This window comes from Sclerotinia sclerotiorum, genomic scaffold (genome assembly GCF_000146945.2).
Source record: "Sclerotinia sclerotiorum 1980 UF-70 scaffold_1 genomic scaffold, whole genome shotgun sequence".
Taxonomy (NCBI): Eukaryota; Fungi; Ascomycota; class Leotiomycetes; order Helotiales; family Sclerotiniaceae; genus Sclerotinia; species Sclerotinia sclerotiorum.
Window position 1 is genome coordinate 1,062,294 of NW_001820835.1, and position 24,487 is coordinate 1,086,780.

The window sequence follows — 24,487 nt, forward strand, 5'->3', positions numbered from 1 at the left end:
AATCACATGGTCCCTTATGTCACACCCAAGAATACTGGGTAAAGTATCTTGTATTAGAAAATACTAAGCTAAGGAGAAAAGAAGAAGGAAAACAAGAGTAGCGAGTTTTCCTATGATTAAATACAAACGGGGCATGCCACGTGACCCGGAGGTGTGAGGCGTCACACCTTAGATCCTGTAACGATACTATACTGGAGGCAGCGGCTGCCTAAGGTTTCGTCTGGTTGGTAGTTGTGGGTTAAGGCTTTATCACTGGTCTTCACTTGGAAGTGAAGTCGTTACTAGATCAAGTAGAATGTAGGTAAATGTTACGCCGGGTAACAAGAAGACGCTCACGTGTTACCAATATCATGTGACTGACTCAGTGAGGATCAGCAAGCTCAGTACTGAGCTATACTGATCCTACTGATCAGCTAGAATACGAAGGTCTATATAATCAAGATGGATTTCCTTTGTATAGAGCTTTGTGCTCAAGATCAATCATTTAGTATACTCTACTATTAGTTACGAATTGCATTATTGTCATTACTTTAAGTCCCTGCTTGAAGCTTAGTTATAAATCACTTCGAGAGCCTAGAGCATTTCCACTTGATCTAGACGGCAAACCTCGTAACACTTTGAGCACTATTACTGCTTCAAGTACCGACTCGATAAGTAACGACATCATATCTTCCACAACACCATAGTCTAACAACCCCGCTACGATCAGCTAGGCCACTCTCGAAAGTACCAATAAGGACAGAGACATCGCTATAGGAGGTACCGAAGACCCTAAGGAGATTACCATCACCGAGACTCTTAAAGTCGCCCTACCAGACCGATTCACAGGCAATCGATAAGAGCTAGAAACCTTCTTGTTCCAACTTGAGATCTACTTCCAATTCAATCAGGATAAGTTCAACTATGACGTCGATAAAAGCGTTTGGGTTGCCTCCTACCTTAGAAGAGAAGCTGCTAAGTGGATCCAACTATACCTCAAGGATTATTTCACCAATTTGAGCGAGCCTAAGAAGCGAATGTACTCAACTCAAGCTATCTTTGGGAGATTCGAAGGGTTTAAGAGAGAGATACGACGAATATTCGGGAACATCAATGAATTGTGTGATGCTGAGTCCAAGATCTATAGCCTCAAACAAACAAGGTCAGTAGTCAAGTATACTGTGGAATTCAGGAGGTACATAGGTAACACTGGATGGGAAGAGAACGCGACGATGAGCCATTACCAGAAAGGGCTCAAGCCTGAAGTCAGGCTAGAACTGGATCGTAATTGCACTTGGGAAGACCTAAACGAGTTAATCGAGGAATCTATTAAGGCGGATGAGATGCTCTACGAGTATCAGAAGGAACGCCGATCTTCCAATGTTCATGGAAACCGAGATCGTGGTAAGTACCACAAGAATGAAGGAAGACCTCGAGAAAACAAACAATCTTATAGAGAACCAATACAATTGGATGCAACGTTTAAGAACAAACTACCTAAGGAAGAAGTAGAACGAAGATGCAAGGACAAGCTATACTTCGAATGTGGCAAACCAGGCTATCGGGCCAGGGATTGTCGAAGCAAGAGATCATCATAGCGATAGTAGATGCTTTTAGAGAATGGAGAGTATACTTAAAAGGATCAAAATATACAGTGCAGATATATACAGATCATAAGAACTTGGTTTACTTCACTACAACGAAGGAATTAAATCGATGGCAGGTCCGATGATCGGAAACCATGACCGCCTACAACTTCAGAATCTTATATATCAAAGGAAACAAAAATGCTAGAGCAGATGCTTTCAATCGAAAACCAGAATACTTATAAAACAAAATATACGAATCATATGCGATACTAAAGCAGGATAGCGATACATTAATTCATAATAAACTATAACTCGCTGCTATTTCAGGAGTAAATTATGATATTATCAAAGATATCATAAAGACAGAATACTCAACGGATGCTATAGCCAAGAGAATCCTAGCTATCCCAGACAATCCAGAACGAGGATTCACCATCGAAGATGGATTCATCCATTTTCATGGCAAGCTTTATATATCCTTCAATCTAGTTAAGGATTATGTCATGGAACAATATGAACTTCCAGCTTATAGGCATCAAGGTATTGCAAGAACCTTTGCTAGAATAAGGAGAGAAGTCTACTTTCCAAAGATGAGGACTATAGTTGAGAATATAATTGGGAACTACAACACTTGTATAAGAAATAAAGCCGCCTAGTATATACCTTATAGCTAGCTCAAGACCCCCGAACTACCTACTCAACTATAGAAATCCATTACTTGGGATTTTGTAGTAAAACTACCATTATCCAAAGACCCAGTCACCCGGAAGGAGTACGACTCCATCTTGGTGGTGATAGACAGATTAACCAAGTTTGCTTATATGATACCATTTTATGAAACTTGGACGGCAGATGATTTTGCTTATATATTCATACGGAATATAGTTAGCATTCACAGTGTATTAGATGAGATCATCTTAGATAAGGACAAGCTATTCACATCGAAATTTTAGTCTACCCTTATAATACTGCTTGGAATCAAAAGAAAGCTCTCGATAGTCTTTCACCCACAAATAGATGGCCAAACGGAACGATTAAACCAAACGATGAAAGCCTATCTTCGCTGCTATATCAATTACAAACAAGACAATTGGGTTAAACTATTACCCTTAATACAATTCGTATATAATACATCAGAAACGAAAACAACAAAAGTGATGCCAGTTTATGCTAACTTTGGGTTCAATCTATTAGTATACAAATCATTATTGTTACAAGATGCGAATGCAGATAAAGCTATAAAAGATATCACAGAAATCAAGGAATTATAAGAACAACTTTCCTTGGATTTATAGTTCATTGCTTTAAGGATAGTGTCGTACTACAATGAATCATGTAGTATAGGATCTACACTTAAAGAGGGGGATAAAGTTTATCTCATTCGAAGAAACATACAGACAAAACGATTATGCAATAAACTAGATCACAAGAAACTAGGACCATTTAAAATCGATAAGGTAGTTGGACCAGTTAATTATAGACTAAAACTATTATACACTATGAGTATTCACTTAGTATTCCATATATCCTTATTTGAACCAGCATCACCAGGAGTGCCCAATATGCCAATAACGGAAATCGAACCAGTCAATCCAGACGCCATATACGATGTTGAAACCATACTAGATTGTAAATACATCAGAGGCAAGATCAAATATCTGATCAAATGGTTGGATTACCCACATTCAGAAAACACTTGGGAGCTCAAGAAAGACCTCAGCTGCTCTGAGAAGTTGGAGGCATTTCACCAACGCTATCCGGATCTCCCCAAAAAGGACCCGAAGAATTCTGGAACGAAAAGGGGTCCGAAGGACTCAGGAAAGAGGAAGGATCGAAATTATCCAACACATTCGAATTAGCGACAGCAGGCATCAACGAACCAATACCCGCTTGCCTCTCCTCTCTGCCCACACGCTCATTTTCCAATCTCTCTCTCTCTAATAATTCATCTAGTTCGTCCAGAGAACGGACGCCTCGTCGAAGCATTTCGGATCCACGATCGCGCAACTGCTTTTGCTTCTTACGAATAAGCATCCTGCAACTAAAAGCCTCCTGCTCCGCCAACGCAGCTGCCTCCTCTTCAGCTTCTAAACGAGCCTCCTCTCTAGAAAGAATATCCCATTCAGAAGGAGAAAGGCCAGAGACATCACACTTGAAGGAACCCGAACGAACGCACTCCCCACAACGCTTCGATTCAGGCAAAGTTCGGCATTCCAAACCATTCCGCTCACAACGAGAACAAGGAGCCATAATATTTCCTTTGTCTTTTATTTTCTGACTTAAACAACGACGATTTTGGGTAGCGTGTAAGGGAGCAACTATAGGTATATTGAGAAATAAAGAATCTCAATCCTATGCATTTTGGAGTCTGGGTAACCACCCCACCTTATAAGGAAGCTTGGGACAAGCACTAGTCTAAAAGGGGGATAATATTACGCCGGGTAACAAGAAGACGCTCACATGTTACCAATATCATGTGACTGACTCAGTGAGGATCAGCAAGCTCAGTACTGAGCCATACTGATCCTACTGATCAGCTAGAACACAAAGGTCTATATAATCAAGATGGATTTCCTTTGTATAGAGCTTTGTGCTCAAGATCAATCATTTAGTATACTCTACTATTAGTTACGAATTGCATATCATTATTGTCATTACTTAAGTCCCTGCTTGAAGCTTAGTTATAAACCACCTCGAGAGCCTAGAGCACTTCCACGTGATCTAGACGGCAAACCTCGTAACACTATCACACCCTAAAAGAAAGAATAATAAATTCAAGAAAATAAAAAAATAAATACCCTTAAGTAAAACTCTAGAGCTGGAGTGAAAATAAAACACTCACTTACACCTATATATACCTTTTGAGGATCAGGATTTCTATAATTCTTAAATCTTAGACTTATGATATCTATTATCAATAATCAATCAATCAATCAATCAATTCGATATACTAAAATAACATTACATCCATCCAACATCAATAAAAAGTAAAGACAGACCCACCTCATCAAACTTTTGATTCATACACACACTGAGTAAAAGAGCAAGTAATTAAGTATTAAACTTCATAAATTGATCATTAATCATGGATGGGTATCTCAAATCTCGAATCTCTGTCTCTATCTAGGTATACAAAGCAACCATAAAAAGACACCCTCGCTCGCTTCTCTATGTGCAAATCATCCATCCACCCTCTATTAACCACCCACTGAGTCGTATATCGCATATCGCAAATCGCATATACCATAACTACAGAATACTCCTCCGCTTATTACTCAACATACTATAACTACTCGCCGTCCTCGATTTCAACCCCATACCCGGGCCTTTCCGATTCTTCAACTCGAAACTCGCCGGTTCAAATACACTACTACTATTCCCCTCCTTCAAGTAAAAGTGACTTGAATTTTCTTCATGATGGACGTGGAAATCAACATTTAGTTGATCTCCTTGTGGACCAGCACCACAACTTCCACCTAAGCGTTGAGAAGGGGGACTATTAACCGCTAGAGCAAATAAGTTTTGAGTTTCGGTAAAATCAGTTACGAGACCACGTTGGCGGATGAAATAGCCGAGACAGAAAAGGTTGGTTAGGAAAACGAGTAGGAGAACGACATAGAATATATTTTGCCAGCGAACGGCAGGGCCAGAAGTGTAGGATTGACTGGAGATGGATGCATTGAAAGGTTCGTATATGCCAGGGCTTACAATATCATCTGGAGCTGTGTATCCCATGTAATGTCTAAAAGTGGCGTCCTGGGCACTAATTAATAGGGTACAGCCAGCGAGGGAAGCGAGGGCTTCTGCCAGACTCGGTAATGTGGTATTGAGACTAGGAGTCGTCGGGACGAATTGTGTTAACAATCGAGAAATAGAAGCATTATCGTTTGAAATCCCGGTGTTAAGGGACAATGTAAGTGCCCATTCTGAAATTATATTTCGGAAATCTGTTTGTGCGGCAGGAGGTGGAGGTGGAGGGTCGTAGGATTTGGCATAGGCCAATTCATCATTGGGGTCTTCGCATGTGGTCTCGAGAATCCCTCCCGATCCAGCAGCTGAATATTTTGTGCTGCAATCAGTTGCAAGAAAAGAGCCTAGAAGGTTATTGTTAGTACCAAAGCCAGACATTCTGAAAAATCTATAACATTGTAGATTCGTTCCTTGACCAACTGAAGATCAAACTGTGGGAATGTAGAAGTAAAAGAATTAAAGTATGTCGAAAGGAGTACTCACTCATTTCACAGATGGTATAATCGGTTGTAATACTTGATTTTGCAAGAACGTAAATGAATCCGCTCATGTATACCGATATGTTGCTTATGATGTTGTAGTCAATGGGTAACTAAAGCAAGTCAGCAAACAGTCAATCATATTTATACGACTTAGCCTACCATTGGAAACACTGGAGGCTGTTTACCATTTGTACCCCAGCCAAAGATATCATCTACCACAGTACTATTAAGATATTCCTGTCCCGGCTCTACGAAAATTTCTGATGTATAACCGGCCCAAGCCAGCTTTTGATTTGGAACATTCGTAGAATCGATTGTGACCGCATTCGGCCAATCAACGTAGATAATTGGCGATAGCTCAGTTTTATTCATGTTCGCACATAAAACGTTGATAGTAGGACTCACTACTGATGCTCTTACTTTGTATTCTCCTACACCCTCGAGATCAGAAGGCTGTAATATGCTATTAACTTGATCGGTTGCAGCCGAGATAACACCAGAGTGTGGCATAGCAAGAGTGACGTTGTTCACAACACGATTGTACTTTTTATAACTAGCAGCCATATCGCTAGTATCGGTACGGATCCATGAGGCCTTGACGGTAGTGTTGTCGTAGAGCATGGCTGTCACATTTGGACGATGTGCTAACTCGGATGAGTTACTTTTCCCTCCAGGAGCAGCAATTTCGGCCCAAGTACGAAGATATTCGAGAAAGTTATGATACGCTAAAGAGTTAGCGTATTTTAAAAACAGGCTACTGGAGGTTTTACACACCTTCCCCAGCATGATCGATATCCACACAAGTGGAAGCGGAATATAGCTGATCCATAGCCGTTGAAATAGGGGTTTGGCAATTCTGCCCAACATAAGTTGGATTGCCATAACTTGTTTTGACCAGACCTTTCATTACCACACTTTCCCATTTCCCAAATTGGAGACTAGGGCTAACTATGGCATCTGATGCCGTGGTATAAAACATAGCTACAAAAGCTGCAGTTAGTGTGATTCCTCCCAAGATTGACATTGCGGCCCTTCGTAAAATCTTGGGGTTCGTGAGCATGAATCCTGGTTGAATGACCTAAAGGAGCATAGTTAATACCGATCGAACATTCCACAACAGACTAAAGAAACCCATATCAAACACCAAAAAGGTAAAACTTACCCAATTTCGCATTGTCAACTCAGCAACAGTGACACCATCAGAATTCCTAATAAGGGATCTCCGGCTTAAGACTTGGCCTAGAAAACTGACAAATATAGTGACGAAAGATAGCTCAATAGTTTTTGCAAAACCAGCAAACAAAATTGAAGCGGTTGTCGGAGGCAACGACCCATTGGTTTTGATACGCTCGCCATATCGTGGCCGAAGAACAGCTATGAAAAACCAAATGCCGGAGAATATAGTTGAATATATGCACAGGCATAAAACTGATACTGACGTCCAACTTCTGACCCGCGAATGAATATCATTATTCGCTGCGCATCCACATCCAATGTGTTTCTCGTCATGCACAGTAGTTCCACGGATACTGTTCAGTCTTGAGATGTTTGGACCGTCAAAAGCCATGTCCAAACTCTCAGTGAAAGCTGAAATCTTTCCCTTAGAAATATCTTCTTCATTAAGAGATTCATTGCGCGTATGCCTTTGATCTTGCCCCGAGTATCCTCCACCTTCACCATATGTATTATTTTCTGACCAGCTTGGAGATGGCAGTAGACGGTTTTGGGAAGTCGCAGGAGAAGCCATCAAAGATCCGGAACCAATTGGCGGGCTGTAAAATCCACTTGAAGGACTGGGTGGACTTGGAGATTTGCGACTGGCACTGGTGGACACTCGAGATATTCCCAATCCTTGAGACATATTCGCAGAATTATTGGAATCACCCTCAACTATTAAGGGAATTGTCGAATACGGGGTGTCTTCGGGAGCACTTTCAATATTTGGGGAGAATCGAACGGAGCCTTGTGAGTCCATTCTGCGATAGCCGTGTCTTTGATGGGACAGTTTTGGTATATTTTGTGATAGCGAAGAAGATGAGACTGCGGTTGTAGTATCCGAAAGATCAATTTCGCTCGCTTTTAAAATGCCTTTTGGCTCAGCAGGACTGGGACTCATATTGAGTGAATGTGGAGATTATTGTGAGTAGTAAATGTGAATTCCACCCACCCCTCACTCTCTTCCTTTCTGTTAACAACTTTGACTGTGCAGATGTTTGTGTATCGTATCGTAAGGTTACCTTATCGTATGGTATCAGTGGTGTAACAGAAGATCGACAGAGAACGGGATATCAATCATTATGGAAGGATATGAGACGATAAGTATAATACCAATACTACCATGATAGTAATGCTAAAAAGTCTGCGCCACACCCATACTTGAAGAGAAAAACAAAGCCCAGCCAGGTTATCACCTACCATTATCAGCATTTCTTACCGCCAACCAACAAATAGAAGTGGGCCTGAGACTTTTCATTTACATAGAAAAGTCGAGTCCTGGGCGGTCCCGTTCCATCAAGGTCTTTTCCTTTGGAAGCAACGTAAAGATCGCTATCTTCTACAACAATAATGCCAATTGTTGGTTGAAGATGAGGAGGGATTGGTTGAAGGACTAGGAAGATTTTTGACTTCTCGACTCTAGAACTAAAATCGGTACCATGTGCTAAAGTTTGTGCCTGTGCCTCTTAACCCACCATTCTTGGCATGACCCGCGGACCTCCGTCACTTTTTTGTGGATGACATCAAAATCATTTATTAATGGAGATATCTCCAACATAGCCTCCACGCATGTTCTGCAATTGCTATCTTCTTAAGGCTGAAATGCTTGTTTTCAATGTTGCTCATTCGAGACTTATGAGTGTATATATATGTATCCAGGTGCATAACCTCAAATAGATCAAACTTACGTCGACATGTGTAGTTATCGATCATCTGCAGCTGAAACCTGAGTTGCTATAAAAAAAAACATTCAGAGCTTGACAATTCTCCGTCCTCCATCTCCCTCTTCATCTTACTTCCATCAATCAGCCTTCCTCGTACCTTCAACCAATCTTCTATGCTTGAAGGCTCATGCCAGGGTGCTGCTGCTCTGCAGTGATGTTCTGCGCTGTGCTGGCGGCTGAGCGAATCGGGTACTTACATGCCCCGCCTTAATAATATCTGGAGGCAAGAGCGACAGAAATGGTGAACTAGACATAGCTTTAGTTGTCGGTGGAGTCTAGAGTCATTTACCTGCGAGTGATAATGAGCAGCCGCGCGCATACCCTGCGACTTCACATGAAGATTCTTTCATCATTCATGAGGACTTGATTGAAAGTGGGAGAAATGGCCATTTTCGGTTGGTGAAGAATGGATTGACAGCTGGTATCATTACAAATTATGCGTCCAAGCTAGCTGTCTACCACAACAATTCGTGGTCCATCCAAATTTCCCCATGCCCCGCTTCCTCCAAAAGTGGTACATTTTTTCTATCCATACAATTTTCCAGCTACCTATCTGGGCTAGCTATTCATCAACCCCTCCAAACATTTACTATTCATTAAAAAGATCATCATTCATAACCATCAGTACATCAATATTAACACTGCCCCACCAAAACCACGCAACATTTTCCCGTCCTTCGTCTCCCAATTCATTAAATCCAGCCTTCCATTTTAGGTTTCGTCTTTCGACCCCAACTCCGTTTCCAGAAAACATCATGCTCTCGAGGTTGTTCCTTACGTCCAGCGTTAGAAGACATACTCGTAAGCCAATTGGTCACTAGAGTTCTCGGTGTGCGAGATTCCGGCTCAAATGTTGCACCTCTTGCCTCACTCTGGTCTCGATGAATTGGAGCCATTATAGGTGGACTTCTCCTTCGAGGAGGCGGCACATTAGGTGAGATGGGAGAGCGTACTGATATTTCTGCACTAATTTGACGAGGACGAGTTGTATGTGTGCCCATTGTGTAATCGTTTGAATACATAGCACTATAATTAGGTATTCCAATCTCGCCCAGTCTTTTATTCGTCGACTTTGGGAGTTTTCGAGGAGTTTGACTAGCAGAGGAAGACATCGAAGGTGACTGTAAAGCACCAAGAGTACCGGTAGCACAATCTTGTTGAAGACGGAATTTCCAATCTTTTTCCAATGGCTTTGGCGGGCTGTCGAACATCGGACTATGTGGATCTTGGCTTGATAATGTTTCACATCTACTTAATCTCTCGTTGCCTCTCTCATCATCCTCAGTACCACTCTCAATATCTGTGATTTCTGAGTCGTCGAAATCAAAGACTGGACTAGGCGTTCTTGGTATGGTACCGTTAATTGCGGATGTTGGGTCTCGCATACTCTTTTCACTACGGGTGCTTCTGAGTACTTTAGCCTCATTAGATAGAACTCTTTTCTGTTGCCTATTTTGCAATAGCGAATGCTGTGGTTCAAGAAATCGTTTTCGATCATCAACCGCCGGGCTTCGACTCTGGCCACGCTCAGGACACCTCTTTGGGTAATTGATCTCCGGAGATGGCGATCTCGTCTGTTTTCGATTTGACATAGGTCCTGGGGCCACAAGATATGCTTCCAGTGGATTATCAAGCCGAGGACGCCTAATATAACCCGAGGTCTTTTGTCCAACCAGCTTGTGGCGAGCTTCCAGAACATTTCTTTCAACCTCTTCCTGACTAGGGAGAGTACTAATATCTGGTTCCACGATCGATGGCCAAGCCTTAGGGGTTTTCGGCGACGGAAGACCAACTTTTGATGGACGTTTCTTCTTATCCACATTCGCAGATCTCTGTATATCTCGTGGTCTGTCCGCAGTAATCCGCACCGCTCGTGGTCCGGGATATGCCGCTCTGCAAACGAAAAGAATAAGTATTAAAATTTCAAATTAGATTCACGAAAATAAAAACTTATATAACGTACGCCTGAAAGAACTCCATCACATCCAAATCGCCATCCACATCCCCGTAGGCAGGAGTTAACAGCACAGTCACACCAGGAGAAATAGGCGATTGCTCTGATTTCCAATTCGCGGGTGGTTTTTCGAGGAAAAAGTTTCGAGGCGATGAGGCCTCTATATCCAGGCCTCGGAAATGTATGTTTTCTTTTCCTTCATCGTCAAATAACAATCCAGGTGTTGGCATTTCTTCCGTGTTAGAGTATGGAAATGTAAATTCGTGAGGATTCTGTATGTATATATCATCCGGTCTTCTTCGATGAAAATAGCCCTGGCTTCTCGAGCGTCTTACATGCTTTCTATCCGCCATGATGTATGTGTCGATGTTAATGAAGGAAGTACTTTTCGTGATTTTTCCAATTAAATAAACACTTGATCAATTGAGAAAAAATCAAGACACGAATGGTCTCGAAACAAAAGAGTCAGGCAAAGTGAAACGTCGTGGCGAAACGAAACGGCGTAGCAAAATGAAACGTTAACGGCGTAGTGGTCAATTAACCATGAAATTAATTATTCAACGCAAGAAATAGTGCCCGCACTGTACAGCCTATATTATCGAAAAAAATAGAAGAAACTCGAGTATTAAATAAATCAGCAGAATCGCAAAAGAGAGTGTACGAACGGAAAAATAAATATACAACTAAAGAAACCATCTCGATCAAGAGCGATCAAAACGATATAAGTACAACATGACAAAGTACAAAACTCAACGTAGTATCAATCTATCAATTAGGGCGAAGCAATGACCAAGCCAATACATACATACATACAGAGTATATCAATGCAACGCAATCTCCAATCCGGAACCCCAATTCAGCATACGCTTCCGCGCAAATATTCAAATCTTCATCGATATTGGCCCATCGACTTCCATACCGCCCCGAAAATAAATACCCGCCCACACCATCTTTCTTTAGCGTGGTCGAATACGTTCGTTTATCACCAATTATTGTTTCACTATATGTGTGTTGTTCGATCTGTATGCGCGGTTGGGCGCGTAAAAAATCTGATGGAGGGGAGTTTTTGATGGTTATTGGTTGGAGGGAACTGGGGTTCTGCGTTAGGTTTTTGCGGTGCTGTACGAGTATTAGCCTACTTGTATTAAAAATTTCGAGTCGTGGGTTTTGTGCACAGTTATGTAGGTACCGGTAACCTTATGCTTGTTCATTTTTGACGCGGAATATGGAATTCGCTGTTTCTGTCGTTCTTGGGTAGGTATATGAATGATGGCTAGGTGATGACTTTGCGAAGAATTTTGATACAAGAATTGATGAGCTTTCTCGATTTCGGTGATTGTTCTTTGAAACAATATGGGAAAGGAAGCTCAAAATCGAGGGATCTGAATATGCGTTACCATCTAAAGCATATCGATATCGAGTATCTCCTCTATCGATTTGCTCAGCTGTATAGCTTTGTCACTTATCCGATCTGGTTGAATCGATTGAATCATGTCGTCACATCACACCTCACACGGCATGTCTGCGGTACGAAGCCCACGCTACCCCGCCGAATTCGCTTCCGCTGTTGCACTCCCTGTTCTCGATATCCTGTACTTAATCCCTCCACCTAGTTCTCTTGTGACGAGGGCAGTCGAAAGTACAAAGCATTTTTCTTTGGAACCCATCCAAATTGATGTTGGAAGATTACCAAAGACGAGATGTGGTGGCTAGCCGCTTCAAGGAACGAAAGAGACCATGTCAAGATCTTCCAGTTCCAAGCATTTAACATGAAGGATGGTAAGAGGATAGAAAACAATAATGTTTTTGGTTACCGTGTGATTTAATTGACTGGTTTGAGGGATTTTATCAGACAAAGACGGGTTGCTGGCATATCATTCTATACTGCCGTGCTGTGGAGAAGAAACTAGACTATCAGTTGCATCGTCTTCCAACGGCGAAATTTCTCGCTATGAGAGTGCCTGTACCTGGTAAGTACACATGTGTATCCCCCACGATATATATGCAGTCGGTTAAATGATTCATGCCGCTTCGAGGGGAAAGACGGCCAAGACAAAATTGCTCATTTTTCGGAAGGCTATAGCCAAAGAGCTCCCGTAAATACCATTTTGAAACCATGGCTAGCAAGAGATCAACACAAGTGCAGCTTCATTGCGGGTAGGTCTGGGATAAAACTGCTTGAGGTGTAAAAGCCCAGAACAGTGCTCACTGAACTCGATGCACGCGCTCGCAGAACTAGAGTATCAAGTAACTTGAGCGTGTTAGACAGAAAGTGGTATCATGTGTCCCTGGTGACGGAAATTTTCTATGAAATGAAATGATTTTTGACTGAGGCGGAAATACTGAACAAAAAGCCAACCCTGGAACAATCAGAAGAAAAGGTCTCCTGAAAAGATGGGTATCACAATCCCACCTCCAGTCCTACCAACTATGGCCAGAACTCGATTGGGTACAGCTTTGACAAAAGTGGTTAACGTATCCGTACCAACATCGTGCTATCATAAAAACCAAAAACACGAATGAACCAGACTCAGTAAAGATCTTCATCCAAAAAAACATCAGTCAACAGCATTGATAGTGCAAAGAAGTTTCTGCAAGGCGGCCCGACCGCTCTATACCTATCTAGTATCATAAAACATCCCAGTTCATTCGCCTTATAGATAAAATGTGTCTGCTCGCGTGTGCTTCAGCATCTGTGATGCTGCAACGAGGGCTAGCGGCTGTGTTCTTGTGTACTGAGATGTACAATTATCTAGAATCGGAAAGCTCTGCCGATGGTACTTATTCTTGACTCTGTGGCAAGTGTAACAGAACTGGTGGGGCAGATGTGTAGGTTGTGTTAATGTAGTGGCCGAGTAATTGAGAGATATGGTGAAAGGTTACCGAATACGGTTTTGATGCTTGTGTTACACGCAGTAATCGAATTATTGTAGCTATTGATGAGTTCGTGGTTCATGCAATTTATACATAGGAAAGGGTGTGAAGTACTATATTACAAAAGTAAAAAAGTCAAGTGAAGTGTCATTTTTGTAAGCAATGACATCCCAACGGGTCAATCAATAACCTTGATGATAGTGCCATTCCTAGTGCCCTTTCCCCGCACTCGGCAACAAAGTCTAGTGTTTGTACCCCCACCAGCTAGCTTTTCCTGTATGACAACACGGGGGGGTATCAAGCATTTTTATGATATTGAGACAAACTCTATTTTCGTGTAGTAACAATTCTACATAATGGTTAGGTTCCGTACTGCAGTCTTTGTGTGCTCTGAATGAGTTATTAGGCGAGGTCTTCGATTCTTTTGGTGGTACAAAGCCAAGTTGGCTGGGAAGTAATTATGTTTCATCTGCAGCTAATAGTTTGTTCATTCGATGAGCTATTTTCCTTTTTAAAAGCAAGAATATTTTGAGAGCTGGGAGATAAAATCCTGCAAAAAATCTCTAAGGAACGGATGACAAATGTCTCGATAAGATAAATTTCAAGTGTTCCGTCTCATAGTTAAGATGTTCACAATGCTATTGATGCCATTACTCTCTCATATTGCTATCCGCCTCTTGTTCCGTCTTTTTGCTCGTAGCTGGCACATTTTCTTCTACATCATTGCATTTTTCCTCCTGTGCCTTACCGTGTTTCGTAATCAGGAACCTCGTACCCTTCATACGCTCAGTGTCTCAGGCTACATATCTTCTTTGCTGTATGCAAATCTATCTGACTCACGTTTCACGACGTCTTTCGCACGTGAGCTGAAGCGATCAGATTTGTGTAGCCGCAAGACATCCTGTGCCGATTATCAGATTTCTCGCTCCGCTCAGTAATTTCTATATTAGGCAAGTAGTCTCCGGATCCAGTGTATACCTTGAGTTGATGAACCAACACCGTTTTTTCATCTCGAACTTCATCTCATTGTAGGCATAAATTGTATCATAAAATCCGGAACCGTCTCATAGCCAGGGGACAAAATATTGCAAATATTCATGGTAGTTCTTTCGTAGTCTTCAGAAATGTTCATTCACTTTCTTCTAGAAGTAGTAGATGCACGAAACACTATTCGGAGACCTTCATCCCAAATCATTAAGCCAGTACTAGATATGCATGGTTTTTTATCAATGGGAAGAGCTCAGCTTAGCACACACGCGACAAATACAGTTGTCGGGATATTCTCCCTGAGCCTAGAGTTCACCTCACGAGCCCTTCATCTGCTCCTGCCGAAATCACCTGCATATCTACGGCGTATGATGGGGTAATGAATGATAGATTTGGACTTGCTGATAAATTGCAAGTCGAAATTCGCAAAGGAGTAAAACAGAAAGCTGTTTGAACGGTAGTTTTCGTTCAGAAAGTTACAGTTTCCATTCAGCAGTCTATATCATTGAACATTCAACTCTAATACTGCATCAATACCCTTTGGAACCGTCGCCATCATGTCATATCAAATGATATCCCATTCACGCAGTTAACTCCAACCCTACCACATCCCACCTTCATGCAGACTGCGACCCAGATCCCAACGTTGTCTTTTCAACGCTTTCCACCTTGGCTTTAGCCTTTATAAAAAGTTGGGGAAAGAACCATCCAGGATGAAAAATGGCTAGCGACGATACAGCAATGATAATCATACAACTGTCATTAGTTTCAGCGTTTCAAATATCTCCCATCCTATTCTATCCTTGAATTAAGGATAGGCAAGATGGCTTCAATTTGAAGAATAGATAGGATAAGGATATAAAAAAATTGAGGATATAGTAGAATCTACAGGGTTTAGGATGAGATGGGAGAAGAAAAGATGGAAAAATTGTTGTAATTTTTATGATTGAGATTAATAAAATAATAAATACTTTATTTTTGTGTGAACGAAGTGAATGACTTCAATTCAATTACTACTGTAATAAAGAACTAAGCGAACGCGAAAGAGACTAGCTCTTTTAGTAAGTCTATATAAGACTTACTACTTTCAATATGTAGCTAGCTCTTTAGACAGAATACAATTAGACATACAGGACCTACGTAATCCGTGGGTGCTACGTCTTCCGTATCCTTCTCGTACCAACAATTTTGTTAGTAATTTTCGGTAAAAAGATAAGTACTTTTTGTTTTGATAAATTTCAATTTTCCGATAAAATATTTCAATCGAAATTTCGATCAATTAATTATTTTTTTGATATATCTAATGATATTATTTATATCCTTTTATTCAGAATAGGATCAATATCATTTTTTGATAGGATAGGCAGGATGAGGATATTTACAATATCGACAGGATATAGGGCCTCCATTCTCGGCCTAGGATAGAATGGGAGAGGATGAGGATGGGAGATTTGAAACGCTGATTAGTTTCGCACAAATCCACAGTAGAATAGATTAAAATAACACACAAACCCTCCATAATAATAAATCCAGCTTCATCCCGCATAATAGGATTAGCCCACCCCCCTACCATCTCCACAATTCTATACACACATCTCGTAAAAATCATGATAAAAGCCACCGTAACACCAACACAAAATAATTTAAAAGGTCTTTTCACAGCCATGATTCTAGTGTTTCGGGAACTCGGTCCCACGATCTCCTCGTTCGAATAACACAGTCGAGAACCAGTGCAGAGAAAATAATTAGAATAAATACCTGCCACACAATACCGGCTATCATGAGATTCGTGCCAAATTCCTCGTACTCTGATTATTCCCTGCGCTCGCAGCTATACCTCCCCCAATCGCTTGCAGTAACAAAGAAAGGATATTAAAAGAAATAAACACCCAGTTATATAACCTAGCCGGAATCCTAGATTTTTTACTCCCAAAAGCCTGCACAATATATTGAAGGGTAATATACACACTGGCAACCATGAAACTAGGAGAGAAAGTTAGACATGAGATCTGGATCTCAAATCCGATATCTGACCACGGATTAGTGTGCAAGATAATCCGTCCAAGATATCCGACTACTTCGCCCAGATACCCGATTGTTATGGCTAGGCTGAAGAAATAGATTTTGTAGCGGATACCGCTTGCTATGTGAAAGATAGCTGCTAGGGCGAAGAAGGCGAGGAAGAAGACGTTGAAGCCCAGCGAAGGGGTGTAGCCATAGACAGTTGCTTCGACGGGGCATTCCGGTGATATTGAGGTGCAGTTTAGTGATCATGGCATTTTGACTAGCACAGAGGAGAAGTGTTGCAGATTGGAAGTGTCCGATAGCTATATATTGGGATATAGTAGCAGAACTTTCTGAGGTTATATATGCTTAGTCCTATTCTAAGATAAGACACAAGCATCATAGTTTATAAATCCACCCAGCCGCACTTCCATTCATTCCTACAGAAGATATCATGAAAGTAGTCGATCGATCCGTATGATCGGGCCAAAGACTGCCCGCATACCTTTTATCCGAAGATAATGTTGGTAGACGCTGAAATGGCCAAGTTTCATTGACATCCTCCCGTCAAACAAAACAGCTAAAAGTGCGGCTGACATATTTACCCATACATAACTTGTCGTTTTAACATTGTTAACGTCGTTTACGCATCCGCGATGAAGCTAAAGTTGATGGGATGAGATTAAGCGAATGGGGATGCGCTTTCGTTTATTATCAACCAGCTAAATTCGGTAAGCGCATCCATCATTAAGCACCACATAAAAATTGAGCACGGATACATGGTTTTTGACGTCGACGTCAAGTGGCAGGGCTTCGCGATTGATTATCGATGATGCGCTGTCCATATACATATTTTCCAAGAACCGAATTTCTAGCACTGAAATCCATTGTTAAGATAGATCTCAGTGATCTTGATTCATTTTTATCTTTCATCTAATCCTAACTGGTTCGCGACATCTAGAGAGGCCTAATCTCTTCGATCACCAGTGTCCAAATAGTAAGGTTTCAAGGTTTTACCCAAACACTATGACTAGTGTAGATCATCATGCGCTTCCGTTTTTAGATATTTCAGAAACAGGGACGAGGAAATAAGCATAAATGTCCCCACGGGAAATGGAAAATTGTCATCAACCATTATTTTGCTCAAACTAGTCGTTCCATTTGTCGACAACAGAACTTTGAGAACGCCGCTCCTCTTTGGCAATTCCCCTAGCCATGACAATCTCGCGATGAGCTCTGTCTGCCTTCTCCATGACAGCCCCATCTACTTAATCTGGACCTCCGCTACAACGCTAAAGCCAGATGCTGTGTGTACAACTATGCTGGGAGACTCTTGTCCTGGCTGCCAATCGAAATCTATGCTAGAAAATGCTTCTCATGAATTTAGTCCGGATCTTGAGAATCGCCTTCCCGGCTCACAATTATACTGGGTACATCGTCAGTGATGGAAGACGCAGACCTTCCTTGGATAAGGGTCGGTATTTCTAGTCCATCCGGGTCGTAAACAACAATCGGAGGAATCCTATCAATTTTCCACTTGCGAAACATTTCCGCGCACCTGGCTCTCCGTACAAACTCTTGCAGTGTGGGATCGTGAGCAGGCTCGAGAACCTGTCCTGACTTCACACGTTGATCTTCGAACACGTAACCCCAGTCATCTCTCGACATGTACTCTGAGCTCTCGAGCTCTGTTGAAGGCTGAACAGGATCAGAGATTACTTCATCGTTCTCATTATCAACAATCGATGTGACTGGTGGCAGATCCATTTCGTTTTGATGGAGACTTTGATAGGTATTCTCCGATTCTCGTTCATTCGTGTCTGCATCATCGAGATCGTCACGTTCCGGTAATGATAAGAGGGCGATTGCTTCCATGTGTGCAGCTATGTGATCACAAAGCTTTTTGGATGTTGGTCTTGACGTTTTCGCTACCTCCAAGTTTTCTAGTGCTTGGTTATCCTCTGAGATCTCCACGGAAAAGGGACAGAGGGGACAAGCTCTAGCCCTTTCGTCCCCTCTTTCGTTTTCATTCAGCGTGGGAGCCAGAGTGCCAAAAAGGTCTGGAACAGGCTGCGCTGCCTTTTTAACAATCATGGAAAGTTGAGACTCATTAAAAGAACTCTCATGCTCCTGACGTAAATGCCGCTTAAAATCTTCTTCAGAATGATAGATAGTTGATTCGTGACCCACAACTTGGCAACACCATACTACGGCATGTTGCCATTGCATATGGTTGATCCAGTCATCTACTGTTGCAAAGCATTCTATCGATTTTTCACATCCATCAAAAAGACACACATATGGTTCTATATCTCGAAGTGTGTGTCGCCTGAAAACAATTAGTCTTAATCGTGCGTGATCCTAGATCATGTATTTACTCACTTCCAACGAGCTTGAATCATATCTTCCTTATCAACAATACGGAAGCAATAAGGACAAACTACTTCCTCTGACTCTCCTTTTGACTTAGAGGGTGGGACTGGGATATCTAGGTGTTCTCGGCGAGCAACCGCCGACTTAGTGATTCCCGAAAGTGCCACTGATTTTGGATATGAAGCAAACTTGAGGCGATTGACTGATGAAGCTTCCGTAGCAGAATACTGCATTGTATTCAAAGAGCCTCTGGCTGAACCTGCTTGCTGTCTCAGGACTGGAGCGGCTTTACGGTCATCTCCGAATGGTCGAAGCTTTGCATCCTTGGGCAGAAGAGAAACGGCCAAGTCGGTTGCGAATGATTGCTCAATACCCTGTCTTAGCTTTTCTTTATGACGCTCACGGTATTCTAGTTTTTTCCGTCGAAATACTGCAGCCTCGACCAATCTATCTAGTAAGGCTGGTGAAGCATTAGGGAGTCGGAACTTTATTTGCCAGCTAACGGAAGTTTGGAATTCCTTGAGTTTTTCAGATGCTTCTTCCTTCGCTATAAAGTTCGCCACTTTCACATTTTCATTTGATGAACTAGGTTTTTTGATGATGTTTGAGAGTCTATACAGTCGATTAATGGTGTCTTTAATCGTTTCGAGAGCTGTAGCTACGACATCATTTTGAGGGACGGGAATATCATCCGTTTCGGATCCCACATCGAAATCTTTGTCCAAGCTAATGGCCATCGAATCTTCCGATGATTCACTTGGGCTATCATCTTGTTCATTCTCTTCCTCTTCCTCTAATATCACCGGTGGATCCATTGCTTGTTTCGTGCTCTGTCTCAGGCGATCCAACATTTGAATCAAGACCTCTTTGACATCAGCATCATCGCGAAGTCGGTAATCCGCAGATGCTCGACCAGGAGCAAAAACTCCCAAGTTACCTGCCCAAATCTTGAATCTCCCAAGTTCGTTTTCTAATTCTAATCGCAAATGCGGCTCCAGCTGCTTTGTACGCCCACGTGCAAATACCGTCGCCACATTTCTAGCAATTTCGGCAATGGAATCTCCGGGACTTGGACGTGAGGCTGAACGGAACGACATTGCTACTTGTTCCTCGTGCGACGAGCAAAATATATAAAAGTTCCTCCGAAACTCTCGTGTTCTTGATTCTTCTTGAAGGAAAGAATGGTGCTTACTAATAGTTGGTGCTCTTGAACGACTGACTAGTTCCCAATCAGGGAAAGCAAGTGTCCCCGTAAGATTTTTTGGTGGTACAATAATGGTTTAGGTGAGGCAAAATGATCAATTTGTGTGGTAATATTTTCAATTTGATGATGCAAACTCAATAATAAAACGTTTATTATAATAGTTTGAAAATTTATAGTTGCATATTCAAAATAAGATTTTGGAATGTTTTGTATGTTTTGTACCACCAAAAAATCTTACGGGGACACTTGATTTCCCCGATTAGGAACTAGTCGGTCGTTTAAGAGCACTAATGATTATTACTTCGAGGCGAAAAAATTGATCTTCAACATGTCCTTGGCTCGTTTGCAGTGTAACGTCAGATTGACCTCGCGATGCTGGAGATGCGCCTGCTTAAGTCTACCAATAGTTTAGCTTCTATTTCCTGCATCTCACGGGCTATGTCACAAGAGAAGCAAAATTTTCGAGGCTGCTTACCCAATACAACCATTTCTAATCGTAGATGCAGAAATTAGCCTCAGTATCATGGAAATATATTGCAGGTAAAACTGCGACGATAAGCCTCCCGGTTTTCGTAGACGACGTGAATAAATATGAGTGGTATAGAAGTGACAGGGTTAGTTCTAGCCGTTCTCCCTCTTTTCATCGAGGGCGCAAAGGCATACTCACATGGCCTTGAGACAATTCGGAAAACCGTCTCTCGTCGAGAACGCGATGAAAAGCTCATGGACTTTTATGACGAATTCTATTGGGAAATAGTGCAACTGGATCGTCAAACTTCAGGAGTTATCAAATCACTACCTTACTTGTCCGACAAACGGAAGGCCGAACTGACAATGGATATTCGTTTGGAGGCCTGGGAAGCAGATGCTGATGTCGCTCAAGCACTCTCCGACTATTTCGGGTCGAAGGAGGATTTGGATGCTTTCTTGCATGTGATGGGTAAAATCGCTCAGTTGTTTTCTCAGTTGATAAAAGATCCTACTATCCATGTACTATCCGATGATGTTGTAAGTACAGGTTTCGATACCAAAAGCATTAGAATTCACAGTTGATGAAATGTAGGAACAAAGCAAAATGTTCAGTAAACTGACGAAGTTCGCCACCGAGAAGGAGAAAGGCGAGACAGCTAGTACCTTCAAGGAAAGAATAAGATTTTGGAAAAAAGAAAAGGAGCGAAATATATGCCTGAAGAACCTTTCCACATGGAATAAGAGACTTTTTCGTTTAACAGAGCAAGCGCAAAAGGAACCTGTTACCAAAAAGTTACCTCTAGGTGCAAAAGATGTTCCGTCATCTCATTTGCGGTTACTCTCGCAAAAGCTATATAGAGCGCTCGCCAAATGTTGGAGGTGCAATTGCTCCACGCAACATGAAGCAAAGTTTTGTTTAAAGACTCGAGGATATTCTATGAAGCCGACGGTGACAGAGCTCGATTTCGACTTTTTGTTTTCCGTTCAGGAAGATATAAAACTGGGGAGATGGCAAGAAGGAACTGTAGTTGTAAAATCAAGCGGGTTAGTGTTCGAAATTCTCAAAATTTCACCAATCTCACAGCTAATCTGCTTTGATCCTCTAACAGCGAATCTTCAAAAGACGATCGCTCCCTTTTAAAAAAAATATGCGACACAGTCGGGTGTAGAGGGCCTGTTGATCAATGTCTTCAGCTGTTGGTAGAAGATACCGGAAATGGCGAAATGCTCTGGCAGCTTCGTTCAACTCCCAAAAGACTACCCAAATCTGGACTTTCAAAAGCCGAATCTCTGCAAGCAGTACTAGAAAAAACGATAAAGTTACCCCTCGTCATAAAACGAAGATTAGCAGTCATTTTCGCACACTCCCTATTACAGCTACACGAGAGTTACTGGAAGAATAAGGAGTGGAATAAAAACCACATATTCTTCTTTTACGGCATCTCTGGAACCCTGGATTTTCAGCGTCCTTACCTATCAACAATTTTTGATCCTGCAATAAACGACAAGCAGCCGCCTTTAGATTTGAACAGATTCCACCGCAATCCGAGTATCTTGGCATTAGGAATTCTTCTCATTGAGTTACACACGGGAAGGTTAATCGAAAATTTCCGTACCGCTGCTGAAAAGCAAGATGTAAACGCAAACACAGATTGGCTCGTTGCAAATCGAGTAGTTAAGACACTAGAGGATTGCTCACTTGGTTATCGTGATGCTATTCAGTCATGTTTAGATACGCTGTGGGTACCAGCCGGTCAGAGGGTGAATCTGGAAGATGTGGCGACTAGGGCTGGTGTTTATCAGGATGTGGTCAAACCGTTGGAGGATGAGCTTATCTATTTATTTCGCGAGAAAATATGATTTTCATGTTCATCAAATTCATGAGAGAGGGTAATGGGCGACAACAGATTTTATACCCAGAAGATGAAGATCTTACGTACTCATGGATTATTATCTCTACTTAACTTTTTGGGTCTGTGTGAGCAGAAAAAGTTTGATTGATTGAATAACTAAATCAGCAAGCAGGTCATGTAACTCTTTTCAGGGTCACTACAAAGAAATTCGTTTCAAAAACAATAACCTGACGAGTGAGTACTTTAATGAATGTTTCGTTATCAGGCAACACACCATATGACCAGCTACATCGTTCTTGCAATTTCTCCATCAGCTGACATCGCTTCAAAGTAAATCATTAAGGAAAGCTATTAGAACCAAAGATTTGACCTCAACTCATGGGACTAAGAAATCCTCCCAATTCACCAACCCAACAGCTTTAAAGCGGAGTTGCTTGAATATTTACATTGGTGGTGCATGCCAGGCTACCCGAAATGTTGATTCTCACATCCTCAGTTCGCTTGTACCAGTTGTTGTTCGAGGGATCTATCACGCTACCGGTAACTGGCTCTGAATACCACCGTTGTGCTGTGGTGATATACTCGGTAGCAGGAAGGCGACCGATGGTTACCAATAAAGTAGCTTTATACCTCGTTCGGGCTGGTGCATTGACAGATTGTGTGATATTCAAATCAATTGTTTTAGTTTCGCTGGTTGATCTGGTATCGGTACGTGTATAGGAATAATTAACTGCTACTGTCCATGATGTCGAGGTTGATGCGACGCCCTCGACCCCTGCGGAAGCTGTCTGAGTGAATGATGCTGAGACCCCTGCTACATGCTGATCCGTGGTCTCAACAGTAGTAGTCTGAGCGGTGGAATTATTAAGGGAGACTGAGATAGTTTGCACCTCACTACTGTTGTTGACCCCCTCATTCACAGCAGTCAATCCAAAGGCGTTTGATGAATTGCTTGCCATAACGTTGAATGGCTCAATAATTTCTTTCTTAGGGACGATGCTATTCCACTTGAACGAGCTAATACAATCATTGAAGCGAACATCCCACATGTACGGGACTTCCTTAATGCCCCAGCCCTTGATGTTCGAGTATGATGACCCAGTACCGTCTGCGCCATCATACACTACAGCCGTTTGTCGATCTTTCATTGAATGCCAGCGCATGGAGCTTGTGGAATTGTTGATTGACCAACCACTGAGTGAGTGGACCGTGTCAGGGGCCCATTCACTAAGGAAGATTGTCGAACGTCTGCCAGTAAAATTGCCATCGGCGAAAAGCTCGATGGCGCCCATATTAAGATCTACGGTTCGCCAGAAGAACATAGATACCGCGTCATTGATGCCAAGGGACCATAGTTCGATTGAAGCCGTCTTCCCCGTGCCAACTAGGTCAAGGCATGTGTCACAATCTTTAAGATTGGCTACTTTATTTTCGTCGTTTTTGTAGCCCGATATCAAGGTCACGACCGTGTTCGTCGGTAAATTGTATAGGATCACGCTCGCGCTGTCGTAATTGGCATTTGGAATTACATGGCGCTGGTTGATTGTGTAATCACTGAGACGAAGGTCGGATCTCGCACCTCGAAAGTTAGGGTCTTGGAAGAGTGCTACGGTACCGCTGGGGACTTGGAAAGGAATGCCATAGCTTGATATGCTAGTGAGACCCGCCGGGGTCAAATAGCCACTCTGAATCATTAAAACATTATCTATTGCTTGCTGAAGTACTTTTCCAATATCCATAATGATGTTGGGATTAGATTAATAGATGATTGATGAATGGTTGATGGATGGTTGATGGATGGTTGATGGATGGTTGATGGATGGTTGATATAATGATAAAAAGATAAAAAGATCAATGTTTGTTTAAATCAAATCAAAAGAAAGATTATTGTCGTAATGATGAGAAGATCAATATTTGTTGAGATTGAATCAGTTTAAAATTTTCCGACTTGATAAAAGAAAGATTGAGCTTCTTATAGATACTTTGACTCTGTTAAGACAGTATCTGTAGTCCCATAGAGATTTGATT

General features: G+C 41.9%; 11 protein-coding genes across 11 annotated transcripts; 5 read left to right on the forward strand and 6 right to left on the reverse strand.

Annotated features, from left to right (window-relative positions):
* Nucleotides 1-1,211: 1,211 nt before the first annotated feature.
* On the forward strand, nucleotides 1,212-2,457 carry SS1G_00407 (hypothetical protein; the record flags this gene model as incomplete). Its single annotated transcript, XM_001598271.1, has 3 exons — nucleotides 1,212-1,383; nucleotides 1,896-2,223; nucleotides 2,454-2,457. 3 exons carry the CDS (start codon nucleotides 1,212-1,214, stop codon nucleotides 2,455-2,457), a joined length of 504 nt encoding a protein of 167 aa, XP_001598321.1.
* Nucleotides 2,458-3,284: 827 nt separating this feature from the next.
* SS1G_00408 (hypothetical protein) lies at nucleotides 3,285-3,818 on the reverse strand (the record flags this gene model as incomplete). The annotated part of the gene is made up of 1 exon (XM_001598272.1): nucleotides 3,285-3,818. The coding sequence occupies one exon, from the start codon at nucleotides 3,816-3,818 to the stop codon at nucleotides 3,285-3,287; it is 534 nt and encodes a 177-aa protein (XP_001598322.1).
* A 254-nt stretch (nucleotides 3,819-4,072) lies between these two features.
* On the reverse strand, nucleotides 4,073-7,916 carry SS1G_00409 (hypothetical protein; the record flags this gene model as incomplete). Its single annotated transcript, XM_001598273.1, has 8 exons — nucleotides 4,073-4,078; nucleotides 4,415-4,445; nucleotides 4,822-5,662; nucleotides 5,802-5,910; nucleotides 5,960-6,525; nucleotides 6,575-6,878; nucleotides 6,963-7,008; nucleotides 7,240-7,916. 8 exons carry the CDS (start codon nucleotides 7,914-7,916, stop codon nucleotides 4,073-4,075), a joined length of 2,580 nt encoding a protein of 859 aa, XP_001598323.1.
* Nucleotides 7,917-9,431: 1,515 nt separating this feature from the next.
* SS1G_00410 (predicted protein) lies at nucleotides 9,432-10,923 on the reverse strand (the record flags this gene model as incomplete). Its single annotated transcript, XM_001598274.1, has 2 exons — nucleotides 9,432-10,632; nucleotides 10,703-10,923. The coding sequence occupies 2 exons, from the start codon at nucleotides 10,921-10,923 to the stop codon at nucleotides 9,432-9,434; spliced, it is 1,422 nt and encodes a 473-aa protein (XP_001598324.1).
* Nucleotides 10,924-12,184: 1,261 nt separating this feature from the next.
* On the forward strand, nucleotides 12,185-12,406 carry SS1G_00411 (predicted protein; the record flags this gene model as incomplete). Its single annotated transcript, XM_001598275.1, has 1 exon — nucleotides 12,185-12,406. One exon carries the CDS (start codon nucleotides 12,185-12,187, stop codon nucleotides 12,404-12,406), a length of 222 nt encoding a protein of 73 aa, XP_001598325.1.
* A 403-nt stretch (nucleotides 12,407-12,809) lies between these two features.
* Nucleotides 12,810-13,216, forward strand: SS1G_00412 (predicted protein; the record flags this gene model as incomplete). Its single annotated transcript, XM_001598276.1, has 2 exons — nucleotides 12,810-12,850; nucleotides 13,048-13,216. 2 exons carry the CDS (start codon nucleotides 12,810-12,812, stop codon nucleotides 13,214-13,216), a joined length of 210 nt encoding a protein of 69 aa, XP_001598326.1.
* A 986-nt stretch (nucleotides 13,217-14,202) lies between these two features.
* On the forward strand, nucleotides 14,203-15,008 carry SS1G_00413 (predicted protein; the record flags this gene model as incomplete). The annotated part of the gene is made up of 2 exons (XM_001598277.1): nucleotides 14,203-14,501; nucleotides 14,837-15,008. 2 exons carry the CDS (start codon nucleotides 14,203-14,205, stop codon nucleotides 15,006-15,008), a joined length of 471 nt encoding a protein of 156 aa, XP_001598327.1.
* Nucleotides 15,009-16,594: 1,586 nt separating this feature from the next.
* SS1G_00414 (hypothetical protein) lies at nucleotides 16,595-17,157 on the reverse strand (the record flags this gene model as incomplete). The annotated part of the gene is made up of 2 exons (XM_001598278.1): nucleotides 16,595-16,881; nucleotides 17,064-17,157. The coding sequence occupies 2 exons, from the start codon at nucleotides 17,155-17,157 to the stop codon at nucleotides 16,595-16,597; spliced, it is 381 nt and encodes a 126-aa protein (XP_001598328.1).
* A 665-nt stretch (nucleotides 17,158-17,822) lies between these two features.
* Nucleotides 17,823-20,623, reverse strand: SS1G_00415 (hypothetical protein; the record flags this gene model as incomplete). The annotated part of the gene is made up of 4 exons (XM_001598279.1): nucleotides 17,823-17,919; nucleotides 18,135-18,887; nucleotides 18,941-20,150; nucleotides 20,611-20,623. The coding sequence occupies 4 exons, from the start codon at nucleotides 20,621-20,623 to the stop codon at nucleotides 17,823-17,825; spliced, it is 2,073 nt and encodes a 690-aa protein (XP_001598329.1).
* Nucleotides 20,624-20,969: 346 nt separating this feature from the next.
* SS1G_00416 (hypothetical protein) lies at nucleotides 20,970-22,466 on the forward strand (the record flags this gene model as incomplete). The annotated part of the gene is made up of 3 exons (XM_001598280.1): nucleotides 20,970-21,143; nucleotides 21,199-21,650; nucleotides 21,716-22,466. 3 exons carry the CDS (start codon nucleotides 20,970-20,972, stop codon nucleotides 22,464-22,466), a joined length of 1,377 nt encoding a protein of 458 aa, XP_001598330.1.
* A 412-nt stretch (nucleotides 22,467-22,878) lies between these two features.
* On the reverse strand, nucleotides 22,879-24,198 carry SS1G_00417 (predicted protein; the record flags this gene model as incomplete). Its single annotated transcript, XM_001598281.1, has 1 exon — nucleotides 22,879-24,198. One exon carries the CDS (start codon nucleotides 24,196-24,198, stop codon nucleotides 22,879-22,881), a length of 1,320 nt encoding a protein of 439 aa, XP_001598331.1.
* Between the last annotated feature and the right edge of the window lie 289 nt (nucleotides 24,199-24,487).